At 32.3% G+C, this 17,443-nt stretch overlaps 3 protein-coding genes across 3 annotated transcripts; all 3 read left to right on the top strand.

Annotated features, from left to right (window-relative positions):
* Positions 1–892: 892 nt before the first annotated feature.
* On the top strand, positions 893–4,638 carry LOC137818618 (disease resistance protein RUN1-like). The gene is made up of 4 exons (XM_068622144.1): positions 893–2,597; positions 2,702–2,929; positions 3,052–3,779; positions 4,114–4,638. The coding sequence occupies exons 1-3, from the start codon at positions 1,704–1,706 to the stop codon at positions 3,214–3,216; spliced, it is 1,287 nt and encodes a 428-aa protein (XP_068478245.1). The 5' UTR covers positions 893–1,703; the 3' UTR covers positions 3,217–3,779; positions 4,114–4,638.
* On the top strand, positions 963–1,451 carry LOC137819151 (disease resistance protein RPP4-like). The gene has a single exon (XM_068622915.1). The coding sequence runs from the start codon at positions 963–965 to the stop codon at positions 1,449–1,451; it is 489 nt and encodes a 162-aa protein (XP_068479016.1).
* On the top strand, positions 3,306–4,581 carry LOC137819150 (uncharacterized). The gene is made up of 2 exons (XM_068622914.1): positions 3,306–3,779; positions 4,114–4,581. Exons 1-2 carry the CDS (start codon positions 3,306–3,308, stop codon positions 4,579–4,581), a joined length of 942 nt encoding a protein of 313 aa, XP_068479015.1.
* Positions 4,639–17,443: the final 12,805 nt, after the last annotated feature.

Below are 17,443 nucleotides of genomic sequence, written 5' to 3'. Positions count from 1 at the left end.
ACATTACAATGTTTCCATACTTCATATTGCTTGCTCTTGTTTGACGACTTTGGAATCTCTCAATTGACAAATTTGAATTTGTTCTTCAAGAACCCTTTTCATCGCACGGCTTCATGAATGATAGTTACTATCATGAAGTTGAGGCGAAACCAACAATGCTTCTGGATTTTCTTCGCAGTGAAAGTAGTAGGGACTGGCTACATCTTGTGAGGAGTCATCGGTAGTCATGGTAAAAAATAGAAAAACAAGAAGACTCAAGAACGAAAAGAAGAGAGAAAAGAAGGGATATCAGAGCGGCACAATCCCGCTCTAATACCATAAAGGATTTCATGGATTTAAGAAGAAAGGAAAAACAGCAGGAAAGAAACTTTGTATATTCCTATCATTACGTATGCATGCACACCAATAAAGTTTTATGTAAAATACAAAGGAGAGAAACACTTGGACTTCGCAACAGATAAAACATAAAGAAAATTCCATAAGAAAACTAAAACTAAAGGTCCAACAAAACATAAATTATAAAAAAGAAAGATTATAAGAGCATCTTCACTCCTGTAAGAGAAAAGTTTATTAATATTTTTGTTCCTATGCAATATACAATAGCTTTTTTTACCTTTAGTCCATGTATTTTTGTAGTTCTTGCCGATATAAAAATGCATGGATCAAATATAAAAGTATAATAGGAGGAAAATACCTAACAAGGTTTAAAATAGAGGTTTAACAAAACGTTTTTAAACTTATTAAAAAATGTTTAATGTTTTTTAATGGTTTAAAAAAGTGGCCGTTGGTCTAAGTTTTTGACTGGCTAAAGTAAAAAAGGTTATGCAATGGTGTGCTAACGCGCTTCCTCGACCATTAAAAGAGTACTTTAAATGATTTTGTATTTCTACAAATCATTTCTTTCACTGTGTTGCATTCATGCTTTCTATCCTAAACACTTCATCAACTCATCAATTCCTTCCATGGAATTGGCTTCTTCATCATCCAAACTCCCACGGATGTACGATGTGCTCATCAACTTTAACGGAGAAGACATCCAAAGGAAATTTGTTTCTCATCTCGATTCTGCCCTCTCTGCTGTTGGCCTCACCACCTTCCTTCATCACCACAATGCAGACAACCCAATTCACATGCAACAACCAATTCTCAATCCCTCTCGTGTAGCCATTGTTGTTTTCACCACAGCCTATTCTCAATCTGCTTGGTGTCTTCATCAGCTTGAACAAATCATCAAATCGCACCAAACTTATTGCCGACATGTTCTGCCTGTTTATTACGAAATCCAGCCATCTGATGTACGTCTTCAGAAGGGTGATTTTGGAAAAGCCTTTAAAGCAACTGCAGAGCAAGCATTCTCAGGGCAAGAACTGGAGGATGGCATGTCCAGGTGGAGCCACGCACTCACCAAAGCTGCAAATTTATTTGGATGGGATGAGAGCAATCACAGGTAAATCACTCACTCAATCACCAAATTTTAAGCTTGTGTTGTTATTTAATTTTGGTACTACATGACTTCTTCCATGACTTCTTACATAACTTGAAGGAGTGATGCTGAACTAGTCCACAAAATTGTTAAGACCGTTCTTCATTTATCAGTTTTGTCTGCTACTAAATTTCCAGTTGGATTACAATCCCGTGTGGAAGATGTGATTCGAACCATCAAAAATAAATCCTCGCTAGTTTTTACGATAGCGATATGTGGAATGGGAGGATCGGGTAAAACCACCCTTGCCAAAGCCATCTACAATCAAATTCACGGTACAGAGAAAAGTTTCATTGAAGATATTAAACAACCTAGTGGAACAAGAGCATATCCTCTTTTAGAACAACAACTTCTTTTAGATGTCCTAAAAACAAAGATGAAGACACCTAGCGCTGAGATGGGGAGAATAATGATTCGAGATAGACTTCATGGGAAAAGGGTGCTCATTGTACTTGACGATGTATCTAAGTTTCATGCATCATTACTATTGAAATGGCGTGAATGGTTCAGTGGAGAAACTGTAATAATCATTACAACAAGAGATGTAGACCTACCAAGGATTCTTCAGGTTGATTCTGTTTTTCCATTACAGCTAATGAACGAAAACGAGTCTCTCGAGCTTCTTAGTTGGCATGCATTTGGAGAAGCAAAACCAAAAGATGAATACAATTACCTTGCAAAAAGTGTAGCTATTCATTGTGAAGGACTACCTCTAGCTCTTGAAGTCATCGGAAAATGTTTATTTGAAAGGACAAAAGAAGAATGGAATAGTGTTTTGTTAAAATTGGAGAAAATTCCCCTGCACGACATTCAACCGAAATTGAAAATAAGCTTCGATGGTTTACGCAATGAAATGGAAAAAGATTTATTCCTTGATGTATGTTGTTCCTTCGTTGGTAAGGGCAGAGCCTATGTTACCAAGATCCTAAATGGCTGTGGAGTAGATGCTGATACTGGAATAAGAGCTCTGATAGAACGTAGCCTCATAAAAATTAAAAAGAACAACAAACTTGGAATGCATCCTTTGCTACAAGAAATGGGTAGAGAAATTATTCGGATGGAGAGGAGGAGACTGCAGTTTGATGACGCAGAATATGTATTGACAGATAATTCGGTAGGAACATTCTTTATATATGGTTTCTAAAACTTCTCTTGGAAGTGTTTGCTTTGCTTTCTAATATTCAGTACATTTGTTTTTCTTTACTGTTTTCATCACAGGAGATAAACTACTGGGCAGTGCCTGTGAAACTGCGTTCAGTCAAAAGAGAACAATCAAGACTGCCGCTGAAACTCGCTGGAAGTTTTGAGCACACTTCTAGGAAACTGAGATGGGTCAGTTTGCAAGGGCCTTTTTCAGAACGCGTACTTGAGGGTTTTCATCTGCATGATGCAATAGGGATTCACTTAAAACACACTCATCTTCGACTCCTCTTGAAAGAACCTCAGGTTTTTATTACGTGCCATCTTCTATTAAAACACAAAGCTAACTAAAACAAAAACAGTAACCTACTGCTGTTTCATTTTGATTTTCTTCTCTGATACTTGTCAAAAAAACTGTCACGGTGTAGGTTTTCAGGTGGCTCAAAGTCCTTAATCTTAGTCACTCTAAGTATTTAACAGAAACCCTGACTTTTCCGAACTACCAAGTCTTGAACAGCTCATTCTCAAAGATTGTCCAAGATTGCGCAAAGTACACCAATCTATTGGATGTCTCTCCAGTCTTACACTGCTAAATTTGAAGGACTGTACAAGTCTGAACAATCTCCCCGCAGATATATACATGTTGAAATCTTTAAAAACTCTCATTCTCTCTGGTTGTTCGATGATTGACCTATTGGAAAAAGAAACAGTGCAAATGGAATCCTTGAGAACTCTAATTGCTGAAAATACAGCTGTTAAACAAGTGCCCTTTTCAATTGTAAGATCAAAAAGCATTGGATATATATCCCTACGTGGATTTGAGGGATTGCCGCCTAATCTTTTTCCTTCTATTATTCGGTCTTGGATGTCCCCAACAACGAATTCCATATCTTATATTAATTCGTTTTGCATGGATATGGAGGATAATAGTTGGGATGATATTCAGCCATTTCTTAGCAGCCTGGCAAATCTTCGAAGTGTTTTGGTGCAATGTGACACAGAGTTTCAACTATCTAAGCAATTGAAAAATATTCTGGTCGAATATTTTGCAACTACTACAGAATCAGGAATTTCAAAGCAGCACTTCGGGTCTTCTTTGATTGGTGTTGGAGCATACCATGAATTCTTCAATGCTGTCAGCCATAACGTATCTAAGGTTCTTCTCTAGCTTTGCTTTGGTTTGTCACCTTCACCCTGACTTTAGCAATTAAGAGAACACAAAATAATCCTAATGAAGTATCTAAGTACTAGGAAATTGATTTCCACTTTCTTGCTTTATAAGTTTCATGATTTATTCCTAACGATTGTAGAAATATAAACTGAAAGAGATGAACACAGATATGCATTCTAAATCCCTAACGGCATGATTCTGATATAACACAACAAGTTGTATTACATTTTGTAACTTTTGATGACAAATAATGGTTGCAGAAGATAATTTGAATAGCTAAAATTATAAAAATGTCTAAGCTTTTTATCACATGGTACAGGTAACAGTAAGCGGTGAGTCATGTGATGTTTGTCTCCCAGTTGACAATGATCCTTATTGGTTGGGCCATATGGGTGAGGAACATTCTGTTTCTTTTACTGTGCCTCTAGATCGTGACTTGAAGGGAATGGTTTTGTGTGTTGTTTATTCATCAACCCCTGAAATAGACGCAACTGAATGTCTTAGAAGTGTCTTAATTGTTAACTACACAAAGTGCACATTGCATATACACAAGCATGGCACAGTAATTTCCTTTAATTATATAGATTGGCAGGGTATATTGTCAAATTTAGGATATGGAGACAAGGTGGAGATTATTTTGAGTTTTGGTCATGGATTGGTTGTCAAGAACACAGTTGTCTATCCCATATGTGGTGAATTAAATTACTTTAGAGAAGAGCCTGAGCCAAAGGAAAACTCTCTCCTTAGATTCATAAAGAAAATTGTAATGTTATGTGACTTCAGGTAAGTCATTGATCTTCTTTGAGAACAGGAGGATCCCTTTAGTTATGGAATTAATCATTGTTTGCTCGGTTCCACTTCATCTTTTTTCGTCTTTTCCAGTATAGCTTATTATTAAGAAATTCATGTTTATTTTAGCCTTGTTTCTCACTCCTCAAACTGTGCTTCACTTGAGCTGTTTATCTTATTTGTTTGCTTCCTGTTAATTTTGTCAATTCTTTTCCCTTTTAGCACATAATATCTCATTAAGAAATTCTCTTTTAGAAAATACATGCATTATGAAATAAAGACATGTTATTATGAGCATTGCTTTGCTATCTGCTAGGTAGTCTCTGTTTTCGTTTCAACTTAATGAGCATCAATCCCTTTATTTAAGACTAAATGAGACAAATTTTAATTTCACTTCTCGTTTTTACACTTATTTTATTTGTTTTATGCATAATTTAAACATGTCAATTTTTTCAATTTACATTTATAGGTTTCATTATAGTTTTCAGTTATAACTTTTCAATTTTCTGTTTTTAACTTTTCAATTTTCATAATAATTTAAAATTTACGATTCCCTAATTATAATGTTTTTTTACAAGAGAACTATTATCTCTTTTTTCAGTCGGTTGGTGGTCTTTTTTTTCACTTTTCTTAACAATTTTTTTCTTCTAAATTGTTCTTTTTCCTTTTCTTTTGCTATTCTCTACTTCTTTGCAAACTCTCAATTAAGATGATATCTGCAAAAGACACTTTGATGTTTAAGTAAGGTCTCGATATTCGATGTTCGACACAGTTAATATGTCATGATGACATACCTTTTCTTCGAAACTTGTGATCATTTATATGATTTTGTAATGAATCCATTGTTATTGGGTCGGATTAAGGTTTGTACCATAATTAAAGATACATTACCAAATCCTTAATCATTGTTTGGACATGCTAACCTTCTGTTTAAGTTTAATGGATTTGATTGTGTTGATCAACTAAGTTGAATGCTAACTCGTTCAAGATTCGTTTATTGTTGACCGATACATATAACAAACACAATTTCTAGATAAATAAATCTTTTTCAGATATTAACAATGTATAAGTACATAAACAATTATTAACAATACAATGATCCTAAGATTTATACGCTAAGGTATAAGCTATCATAAATAAAGTTAGAAATATACAAGTTATCATAAAGTTACTTATGAAAAATATGAAAGTGTACTACATGTGAATATCTTCTATAAGTTTATCCTTCAACTAGGATAAGTAAAATGAATATCTACAAATTAGAATTTTAGTTAATCAATAAAAACTTCACATTTTACTAACTAGAGTACTTTAGATAATTCTACAATTACTTGCATCCACGAGTCATTAATTAATATTAATGAGTATGTTTAGCTCAGCCAGTTTCAACGGTGAACTTCCACATTTTCCTTCGCTTTGTACTATTTTCTTTGCTACCATCACTTTTTCGTTGTCGCTGCCCTTCGCGGCGGTGACCCATTGCTGTTCTTTCTGATAAGGGTGGTTAAGGATTGAATTTTGATCCAAATCCAATCTAAATCTAAATATTTGGATTGGATTTTAAATCTAAATCCATATTTTTTTATAAAACTATATTGAATTTTTACAAAATTTAAATCCAAATCCAAATATTATTGGATTTTAAATTTAAATTCATATTTTTATAAAACTAATTTGGATTTTTATAAATCCAATTCAAATCAAATCCTAATCCATATTTATATAAAACAAATTAATTGGATTTAAAATTTAAATCTATATTTTTTTTTAAAGCTAACGTAATATTAATATAATAATATGCGACAAAAATTTTAATATTATATAAATATCATAAAATATAATAAAATTATAATTTAATAATATCAGAAATTTAATAATACACAAAATTATAATTACTATTTTTTAAAATTTTGAAATTAGTTAATTTTACTCATATTTAAGTGTAGAAGTAGCATAATCATAGGATATAAAATATCTAATTGGCAACGTCATGAATTTATGAAATCAACCTCTCTCTCCACATGAAAAAAATGTCTATCATTGCTAAACGTTAAAATCATAAGTGTCTTAGAGAAATAAGAGTTTAGATCAATAATCTCTGCTTTCCTATTATCCATGTTTTTATAAAATAATTCTTCTATAAACTTTTAATTTTATTTTCTAAAAGACATTTTTCATTCATCTTTCACTTAAACTCATTTATTTAATAACCAGACTTTTTACACACCCACAACATTTACACAAGCCCAAATCTAATCACCTTAATTATGTTTTATAAGATACTGATTCAACTAAGTTCATTTTAAAGCACATTAGGAAAATACTGTCAAAGTTGAAAAAAAGGATGATTGAAATTCGTAAATTAAAGAAGATCTTTTTATCATTAAAGTGAAAATAATTATTTTTTAAGAATTATGTAAAAATTATTCTAAGTTTAAATATTGTTTTGTATTTTGAGCAATAGATAAGAATTCATATTTTTATATTTTAAAACTAAATTCAGAAATAAATGTGAAGAAGATGGATTGGAAGATATACAAATTTCAAAATATCTAAAAATATTTTTCTTGAGAAAACTTTAAAATATTTTATTAAAAACACTCTCAGTTAATATAATTATTCCAATTTAAAAGAATATAAAATATTTGTTGTGGAATGCTTTGTGAAGTGAGAAGAACATATCTTATAACCAAAAAAATTACATCAACGTGAATACTGAAAACTGGTTGATTGATAAAGAATTTGTTCATCCATGGCATGATCATATGATCATATATAGGTTAACGCTGATTCAATTATTTGGAATATTTGACCAATAAGTAAAACCGAAATCTGGATTTTTTAATTTTAAAAATCTGTTTAACTAAAATAAAAATCTGATATGGAAAATCCATAAAATATGGATCAAAATAAAATCCAGATTTAAATAAATGAATTTTAATTGGATTGGAGCAGTCTAAAAATGAAACAGTTGGATTCAATTGGATTTTTTTTGTCCACCCCTAACCATCGGTTTTGTCCTTCATGCACGCAAGATTAGTTGTTGTTTTTAATTTTTTTTAAATATTTTTTTAAGTATTATTAATTTATATATTTTGTATTTATTATATTTTGTATTTATTATTAATTTATATTTATATTATGTTAATTGTTAGGTTAGAATGAAATTATTAATTTGTTACACTGTAATTGTATGTATGATTAAAATTTTTAATGCATGTATATTTATAATTCTTGGATACGTGTTAGTATTGAGTCTAGGGATGTTCGACCCTCAACAATTGTTTCCTGTATGAGAGACTCTTAGTTTCCCGTTTGAGATTTAATACATGTATTTGTCTACTAGTCCTCCAATTGTAATTTTTTTAAAAAACATTTTATAAAAAGTAGAGGAGGTTGTAGTGACAGTAATTGTATTTAGTCTTGAATTGTCCACGTGGACAGTTTGAGAAGAACATTTTATTAATAATGTTTTATTAGTTTAGTAGTAAATAACTTGTAATTGACATGTCATATATTTTACATAATGTTGGTCCATAGCATTTCGTGTTGTTCTTTGGGTGCATATTTGATTGTAGAGATTTCATGTCACCACTTTCATTTCATGTCACCTGAAGACCAATGCGAAATGCTTCGAAATTTCGTTAAATATAAGGAATGTTTATTAAAGTTATGTACAATTAAATTATAATAAAAATGAATCTTCTCAAATGGGATAGGTACATATACCTATAATAAAAACGTGAGATTTCACACGCATTAATGAACACCTCAATCACCATTATAGAACATAATGGACCGAGATTGGATTAACTCCATTCGGATAAGTGACGAGTACGAAAGAGGAGGATAAGAATTTATACAACTTACGCAACGTAACGCCAACCGTTGTGGTCATGATGGAGTATAACTAAGGTGTCCGTGCGTTAATTTTTTGAATGGAAGGAGATTGGATGTTAACAAAAATCAGAGAGCACCTTCTATGTGATGGGTTTCTACGATCTTATACAACATGCACATGGTAAGGTGAATTATTAAATTTCCCAAGTGTTTCCGTATCTGAAGAGTATGTTCAGTCCACCTGTTGGGTATGAAGCCAGGACCAAATGAGTTGGGCTGACTAGACACCATGTTTAGTGAGTGAGTTTAATCATTGTGTCCCCTTTATTATCTCTATTTAAAGAGATCATTGTGCTTGTAATTTTGTACACAAAAGGAAAGAAATAAAACCTAATAGTTGCCTGTGTGGATGTAGCTTGCAGTTGGCAACCAAACCACGTTAAATTTTGTGTCATTTATTTTTCTGCAGTTGATTCGTGATTGTGTGTGTTGCTTCCGCGTGCGTTTTTTTTATCACCACCATGGATGATGCAGTACATGATCGATTGAAGGACATGATTCGTGATGTTGGAGCTGAGTCTTTTGCAGAAGCGCAAGGATATGGAAGTACGTTAGAACATTGGTATGTCGTTTTACATGGGAAAAAACAAGGGGAGACTATTGATGATTTTGGTAATGGTGACCCTTGTTCATTCACATCGATGATAATGAATAAAGATGACGATGTAGTTGATGATGTACAACTCGTAAGGAAATTTACATATGAACATTCAACCCACTATGTATGAATTTAGAAATATTTTTGATAATACGAATTAAGAATTTTATGTTTTATATGATTTTCTTTTTATGCAATTTAACTAATGTTGTTACCTAATTTTTTAACACAGATATGACTGACGATCAGACTCCAATTTCTTTTACCCCCTTTTGGAAGATCCACTAGAGAACTTACTAGACTGGGCATCTCTTATTGAGACGTGCTAGTGGTGAGAAGACACCACTCAACATTGACGTCAACACTAGAGTGACTTCTGGTCCTAATTTTGAAACTTTTAGCAACTATCTTGGAGTCATTGCTCGTGAGAGGATCTCCATATTGAAAAATTCATAGGATGATGTGTTTGAAGTCGACCAGAACATGCTCTGGAAGGATGTCCTGCCAAGATATATCCCTCTACAATCTTAAGAACTTAATTATACAAGATTGTCCAATGTTGACATCTCTGTTTGAGTTGTCGACCACACAACGTCTACTATTGTTAGAGAACCTGCATACGAAGGATTGCGAACAACTTAAAAGTATAGTACAAGGTGAAAATAAAAGGAAAAATGATTCAAGAGAAGAGATAGTTGATGCACATAATCATAACAAGAATTTTACTTCAACCTTTCCAAATTTAAAGACTCTTAGTATCTCTAAATGTCCCAGTGACTACTGCTTAAAATGTTCCAAAACTTGAATTTATGGAAATAAAGCAATGTAATGGGCTAAAATACTTATTTGGCCAATTACAACATAAGCTGAAGAAGAAGATTTACATCATGAGTCAAAGGATGTCATATTATTCATTACTCTAAGTCAAGTTTATCTAAAAGACTGCCTAATTTTGTGGACATTTTTCAAAAATGTGATGAGTTCATGGGTTCATCATTGAAGAAGTCATTTTCGAGATATGAGTACAAGGCACAAGTAGAATCAAACCTTATGAAACGTAAGATTTTACATTAGATCCATAAATGTAGAAACAAATGGAGAACCATAAAAATTCCATAGGATTCCAAGGATCAATTGGAAAACTTTTCTCTTTCAATGGTAACCCTCTCACCCTTTTTATCTTACGTGTTTTCAATTTTTTTATGCATATAATTTCTCTTAATGAAAAGGTTTAGCATTTTTATATAGTTATGAACAATCATATAACAATTAGATATCATGTTTACATCCCGTTAATATTTTATGTATTTAAAATTCAAAACATTTTTTAAAAAGAAATTACAATTAATTTGATATTTCCTAAACGTGATATTATTAATTTGTAACAATAGATAGATAAACTAATGACACAAATTTGAAAAATTCACTTGTTTATTGATAAAAAAATCAGGCGGAGGAATTAAACTTTCAAGTTATTTAATTAACATAGCTAAGTGGGAGCATGATGTATTTTGTGACTATGATGAATGACTCGAGATACATTGCATTGAATAATACACCTGAAACACCTATGGCCTCAAAGATTTTTTTTTTAACTTACAAAATGTTAGAGATGTGAAAATGTTGAAGTAATGTGTTGGAATGTGTTACGAAGTGAACTTTAAGCCTAGCTCAATTCTATAAAACCGGCTCAATGAGGTGAGGTTTGCACCTACTTATATACTATGAAAAACTCTAATTCCTAGTCGATCTGAATTTACCCACGGACTCAGATCCGTGGGTAAAAATCCGTAGATAATACTGGTTTTTTTTGTAGTGGTAGGTGCTTCTGAGAGAAGGTAAAAAATAATAAAATATGGGATTTATAAATGAGATTTACAAATACGGCTATTTACCATTGTCACATTTGTAAATCTCATTTATGAATTCGACTATGGTAATAGTCGCACTTATAAATCTTGCGTTGAATTTATAAGTGCGGCTATGGTAAATAACTGCATTTGTAAATAGGTATTTTTTTGTGTGCTACCTGTTTAGTGCCAATTCCCCATATAAATTAACTTGTTCAATTATAGCCCAACCAGACAAATATAGAAATTCAAATAATCAATTTTTATATATTGATAAAAATGTATTACAATCACTAATAATATATCTTTATCTATCTATCTAATTCCTACACTATTCATCGACTAACAAAATTTAGGAAATATGTGGACAAAAAATGTCTCACATATGATATGGCTTCCGAAGACATTGAGTTCTCATCCATGAAGAACTGCATTTCAAAATGGAATGTGAAGTAAATTAGTTTTAAGATACTATGTTCAACAATTATAAAAATAATTTAACATCATGTTACCTCATGTCAATCACTTTTAAGGCCTAGTCTTACAATTGTAATCATCCATTGCATAATGTAATAACCACACTCAGCTTCCTGGTTGTTTATTACACTATAATTCAATAAAAAGTAAAAGTTAGTATTGATAAACAATGAAAAGAGAAAGGAAAAAAATTACAAACCTTTAGTCTTATCCAGGTCAAATTTTGAAAATTTGAATTGGATCGACCTTTTAGGATGTTATATCCACGTCGTGAACTGGTTAATACAAAAAAGCTCATTAGTAAATGGTTAATTAGTAACATACGGAGTTAAGTTTATAGTGTACTTACCTATCAATGATATTCTTAAGACTTGTGGATGACTTCTTGTGTAGGGAACAAAACCACACAGCAATCTTATCAACCATTGATAAGACAAATAACTCCATGAAAAGAGTGAGTAAATGTTTAAAACATGAAATAGTAATAATTGAAGACATATAATTAAACTTACTCATTAATTAGCTGGAAGACCTATTGGATTTGCTTTTGACATGTACTCAGAACAAAATTCAATACTTTCATCGGCTATGTACCTTTCAATCATTGAAGCTTCTGGACGATAATGATTTTTCACATAACCTTTCAAAATTTTCATATATCGCTCAACATGATACATCCATCTTAAGTACACTAGTTCACACAATCTAACTTCTCTAACCATATGCATAACTAGATGAACCATGATGTCAAAAAGAGATGGAGAAAAAAACATCTCCAATTCACATAAGATAACAACAATTTCCTCTTCAAGTTCATCTAATTTTAATGGATCAATGACTTTACAATATATAGAAGAGAAAAATGAACACAAACGAGTTATGGTATGTCTAACATTTTTTGGTAAGATCCCACGAATAGCTACCGGCAACAACTGTTGCATCAAGATGTGGAAATCATGAGATTTCAACCCAATTAACTTCAAATCTTGCATTGACACTAGGCTCTTCACATTTGAGGAATGTCCTTGTGGCACTTTCACACCCTTTAGACATTGACAAAAACTTACTTTTTCAACTTTTGACATGGTGTAACAGGCTGGGGGCAAATATGTACGCTTAACCATTTGTATCGGTGTCAATGATGACTTTTTACAACAAGTGCACCACGTTTGTCAGAAGTAATAATTGTCCTGAAGGACGGATATCGATCCCACAAGGAACACTGAATTATCGAGTACAATATTCGCTAAATATAACATCAGAACAATAAAAAGAGTTTGAAGTGATTATATTGGCACGGATCAATAAGAAAACAAACAAAGAATTAGTTGCTTCAATTGGAAAAATAGGGATTAGGTTTCATCTCTCTCATTCTCATGTATTTTGATTAGCTTGTTAATATTAAATTCTTTGATTGAAATTGATGCCCGTAGAAAATTCATTTATATCGATCTCTCGCATATAAAATTCTTAAGAATGTTTCCTAAATATCGATCTCTCGCATACTTATAAAAACAACTTAGAAATCACAATCAGACGTTAATAGCAATTAACATTTCAAGTCTATCTTTAGCACTCAAATATGCTAAGTATTGATGTTTAGGTCCGAATCCTAAAAATACCTCTCGGTTAGATTTAAGATTCTCAATTTGTCACAGAAAGTTAAAAGTAAAACAACAATACCAATAATCAATCAAGAACTGAATATTAATATATAAAATATCACCTCAATACATAAGAGTTTGAGCAGATTATTCCCAATCCCAAAGGATAGAATTAGCCACGCATACTTCTAGCACCTTCCATTCTCCTAATTGGGTTACAATTCACTCTATGGTGTTTTCCTCTCAATCTGGCACCCTAGGGTTGAACCTCTAGCCCCCTATTTATCTTAATTTTCTAGGGTTAGGTGGCTTGCTATGTCACGCTAATGGGCTAAATGATAAAACATAAAAAGGGCCCAATCTTTCTTTGTATCTTTTTCCATTCTGGTACCTTCCAACTTTCTCTTTTTAGCTCAAATTATTCTCCTTTCATCCAAATCTTCAATCCTCCCTAGAAATCTGCAATTAACACCAAATTTGAGAATAAAATGCTCTTATTCAAATAAAACTCATAAAAATATATAAAAAGGTATAAATTCATAAATTAAGGATTATTTTAGATGTAAATTAGCAATAAATCCTTATAAGTGCCTATATTTTAATATGAAATATTACTGAAATTAGGCACTTATCAGCCAACTCGCCTCATATGTTCATCTCAATCAAATCTAAACGAGCATTTATACCATCATTCGTCTTCCTGTTAATTTTAAGAAGTGTACCAATTAAGTTATCACACACATTCTTCTCAACATGCATTACATCTATACAAATGTCTGACTTCTAACCTCGACCAATACGGAAGATCAAAGAAAATTGATTTTTTCTTCCAAGTGTTTGTCACAAATGAATTTTTTTTACTTACCGAAGGTGTGGTCTATGTTATTTACCTTTTCGTAAACCTCAACACCAGTTAATGGAGTTGATGGACCTCTAGTCTCTTGGTGTCCATTAAAGGCTTTTTTCAACCTTCGGTAAGGATGATGACTTCTAAGAAATCTCTGATGCCGAAGATATATTGTCTTCCTTCCATGTTTCAATTGTTGAGAAGCAGTGTCTTCTTTGCATATTGGACATGCTTTATGACCCTTAATACTATAACCAGATAAGTTACCAGATGCCGAAAAGTCATTGATGGTGCAAAATAACATGGCATGCAGCTTGAAATTTTCATTAGCAAATCCGTCAAATACTTGAACACCTTGATCCCACATTAACTTCAAATCTTCAATTAGAGGACTTAGATAAACATCTATGTCATTCCCTGACTGTTTCGGACCGGATATCATCATAGACAACATCATGTATTTTCGCTTCATGCACAATCCAAAAGGTAAGTTGTAAATAACTAGTAAAACAGGCCATGAACTGTGATTTGTAATCATATTACCAAACAGATTCATTCCGTTTGTAGCTAAACCAAGTCGGATATTTCTTGATTCTTTACCAAACTCTGGAACTCATCATCAAATTTCTTCCACTGAATAGAATCAGTTGAATGTCAGTACATGCCATCACATTTTCTCTCATCTGTATGCCATCTAAGATTCTTAAGATCGTTTGGGTTTTCAAACAAACGCTTCATCCTTGGAATGATAGGAAGATACCACATAACCTTCATTAGGGGTCCATGATTTTCTATCTCTTCAATAGTATCGTCATCTTTGTGTTTCAACTTATAACGTGATAACCCACACCTCAGACAACTTTTCAACAATTCAAAATCTTTCCTGTATAATACAGGACAAATTCCTACATATTCTACATATTCAATCTTCTGATCAACTAGCGGACATGTTTATGAAAACCCTACAATGGGTTCCCTTTCAAAAATTTTGTGAACAAGCTTGGTATGATGAATATACATCATCCAACTTGAGGGGAGGATATTGAGAAAGTAATACACATATCCACACATATATAGTTTTTATTTTAGTTTTTGTAAAACCCTATAAAAAAGGAAACATCTTTTTATTATAAGTGTGATATACAATAACAAAAATAAAACAGAGTTTCTTTTTAACTTGTTGCTTGCTATTCCTTCTTCTTCTTCTCCAATCGCTGCAACTTACACTCTAGGGAGCCATCAAATTTCCTCTCTTCTTCTTCTTTCTAAAACACACAATAGATGCTCAAATCTTTGTTTAAGTTTTTTCTGATGAACATATGCTTTTCAGTCTTGGCTAAACAAAAATTGTCTCGCTTGAGAGAAAATGAACATGAAAGCAGGGTAAATTTTCAGTCATATTTTGCTTGAGCAAAAATTTGTCTCATAAGGTAAAATATAACAACTTAAGTAAACTAACACACTTAAATCCAATCCTTCATCAATCAACACTCCATATCATTCATAAACAATTCACAACATCCAAATCTTCTAGCCCAGGATAGTATTAAAAAGCTAAAGTTAGTTTCCCTTGCTTGAAATTCTTTATTCAAATGGAAATTTAAGCTCCAGTAGGAAAACCACTCAAGAATCCAAGGACCTAAAGCAAGTTATCCATGTTGAACCAAGTGGTGTTCAAGCTTTGAAGAATCCAAACCCTTTGAAGGATGATGAAGGCTGGTTGTGCTTGTTGTTGTTGTGTTGTCTTTTAGATAGGATCTGGGGTAGATTTAATATGCAATCCACTTTTAATTGAATCCAAAGCATAATCATTCTCAATCCTTTTAAAGGAAAAGTGTTTTTCAAGCTAAGTGAAAAACAACCTGTTGTTTTGTTGAAACAACCGATTTTTTTATAGTTAGGTGTTTTTAGAAAATGTTGAAAACTGTTTTCAAATGGTTGAGTTGTCAAAACCAAAACAACCGATTGATTCGAGGAAACAACCGATTGTTTGTTTTGGCACCATAACAAAAAAATGGTTTGTGCTTTGGTTGAGCATTAAATGTTTTTCCAACTGTTTGCTCCAGTTTTTAATGCTTTGACCAATCTTTAAATGCAATTAATAATTTGTTAAGATTTGATAACAAACAAACAACTTTGTTTTACAAATAGAAAAACAGATTTGGGTTTTTTAACAACTTACTGATTTTGAAAAAGTTGAGATTGCTTAGAGATTGAGTTTGATCAAAGAGTGTGAGATAGGATTTTCTCTTGTATTGATTTCAGATTCATTTTGTAACAAGTGTAATCCTTGTATCTGTTGAAAGAAACCTTGTGTGTTTGCTAAGAAGTGTTGTGTGTTCTTGATGGGATCAAGATCAACATTCTTAGTGTTGGTGTGTTGACCAAGAGAAGTATGTGTCTTGAGGGGATCAAGGTCACTTCTTTGGTTGTGGTGTAAGTGATCTAGGTTTGATTGCTTAGTGGAATTCCTCAGTGGTTTCTGAGAAGACTGGATGTAGCTTTGGGTTTAGAGTGAACCAGTATAAACCTCTGTGTGCATTCTCTCTATCCTTAATCTCTTTAAATTCAGTTTTAATATTTGCAAACTGGTATAAACAACCGATTGTTTCTGCGAAACAACCGATTGTTTTTCTGGTGCTGTTGTTTTTTGCTTTGTATTTTGGCAAACTGGATTCCTTATCATTTGTTTCTCGAAGTAATTTCATTCTTGGCTTAAAAGTTTGTGAAAACCCTCTTTAAATCATTCACCCCCCTCTAGTTAAAAGCCATACATTCTAACAATTCAAACAACACCAAATTTCAGTGTAAGGTAAAACAAGTTGAGAGGAACACTTTTCTCAACTGTCCCCATCGAGATTGATGGCTAAATCATAAGGACAATAAGAGAATAAGGGATCTTTAGAGAAAAAATGATCTCACTTTGTTTGAAAATCTGATCCGATAAAAATGTACTCTTACACCTCAACTACTACATGATGTGATCAGATTTTAAAATAGATGAGACATGAAGAGATAAGGGAGAGGTAGAGATAAGGGAAAGAGTGAGAGATAGAAATAGAGATATTAGGGGGGTGGGCTGCTACATTGTCACAATTATCCCCAATAAAAATTTCATCCTAAAAAATTAGCTTACCAAAAAAATTTTGACATGATTCTCTTATCTTCTATTTTATTCCTCAAATGGAATCACAACATATGAGATTTTGCAACACTTTCATTATATTGATGTTTTTAATGCAAAGTTACTTTGTTTGAGAACACAAAATTCTAATTGAGCTCCTCCCAAAAGACATTTTATTTAACTAAATCAAACACTAGGATATGACTATGATCGAGTATATTTATTTACTTAGTTACGATACACATAATATATTGTGAATGTTGGTTAAGGAGAATGTAAGACAAGTTCATATGCAACAAGCTTGAGGATCTTACAAGGTCCCATCAATTTTAGAGTTAGACTCTTAGATATGATTGCTCTCCCTACTAATGAGTTGTGTAACTCTTAGAAAATCATGTTTACCCATAGAGAAACCTAAAGGTATTTTTCCTTTATCTCTATCAGATTTCTACCTACTTGA

The sequence above is a fragment of the Phaseolus vulgaris genome, chromosome 10 (genome assembly GCF_000499845.2).
Source record: "Phaseolus vulgaris cultivar G19833 chromosome 10, P. vulgaris v2.0, whole genome shotgun sequence".
Taxonomy (NCBI): Eukaryota; Viridiplantae; Streptophyta; class Magnoliopsida; order Fabales; family Fabaceae; genus Phaseolus; species Phaseolus vulgaris.
Note: the sequence above shows the minus strand (reverse complement) of the source record. Positions and strands in the feature narration are given on the sequence as shown.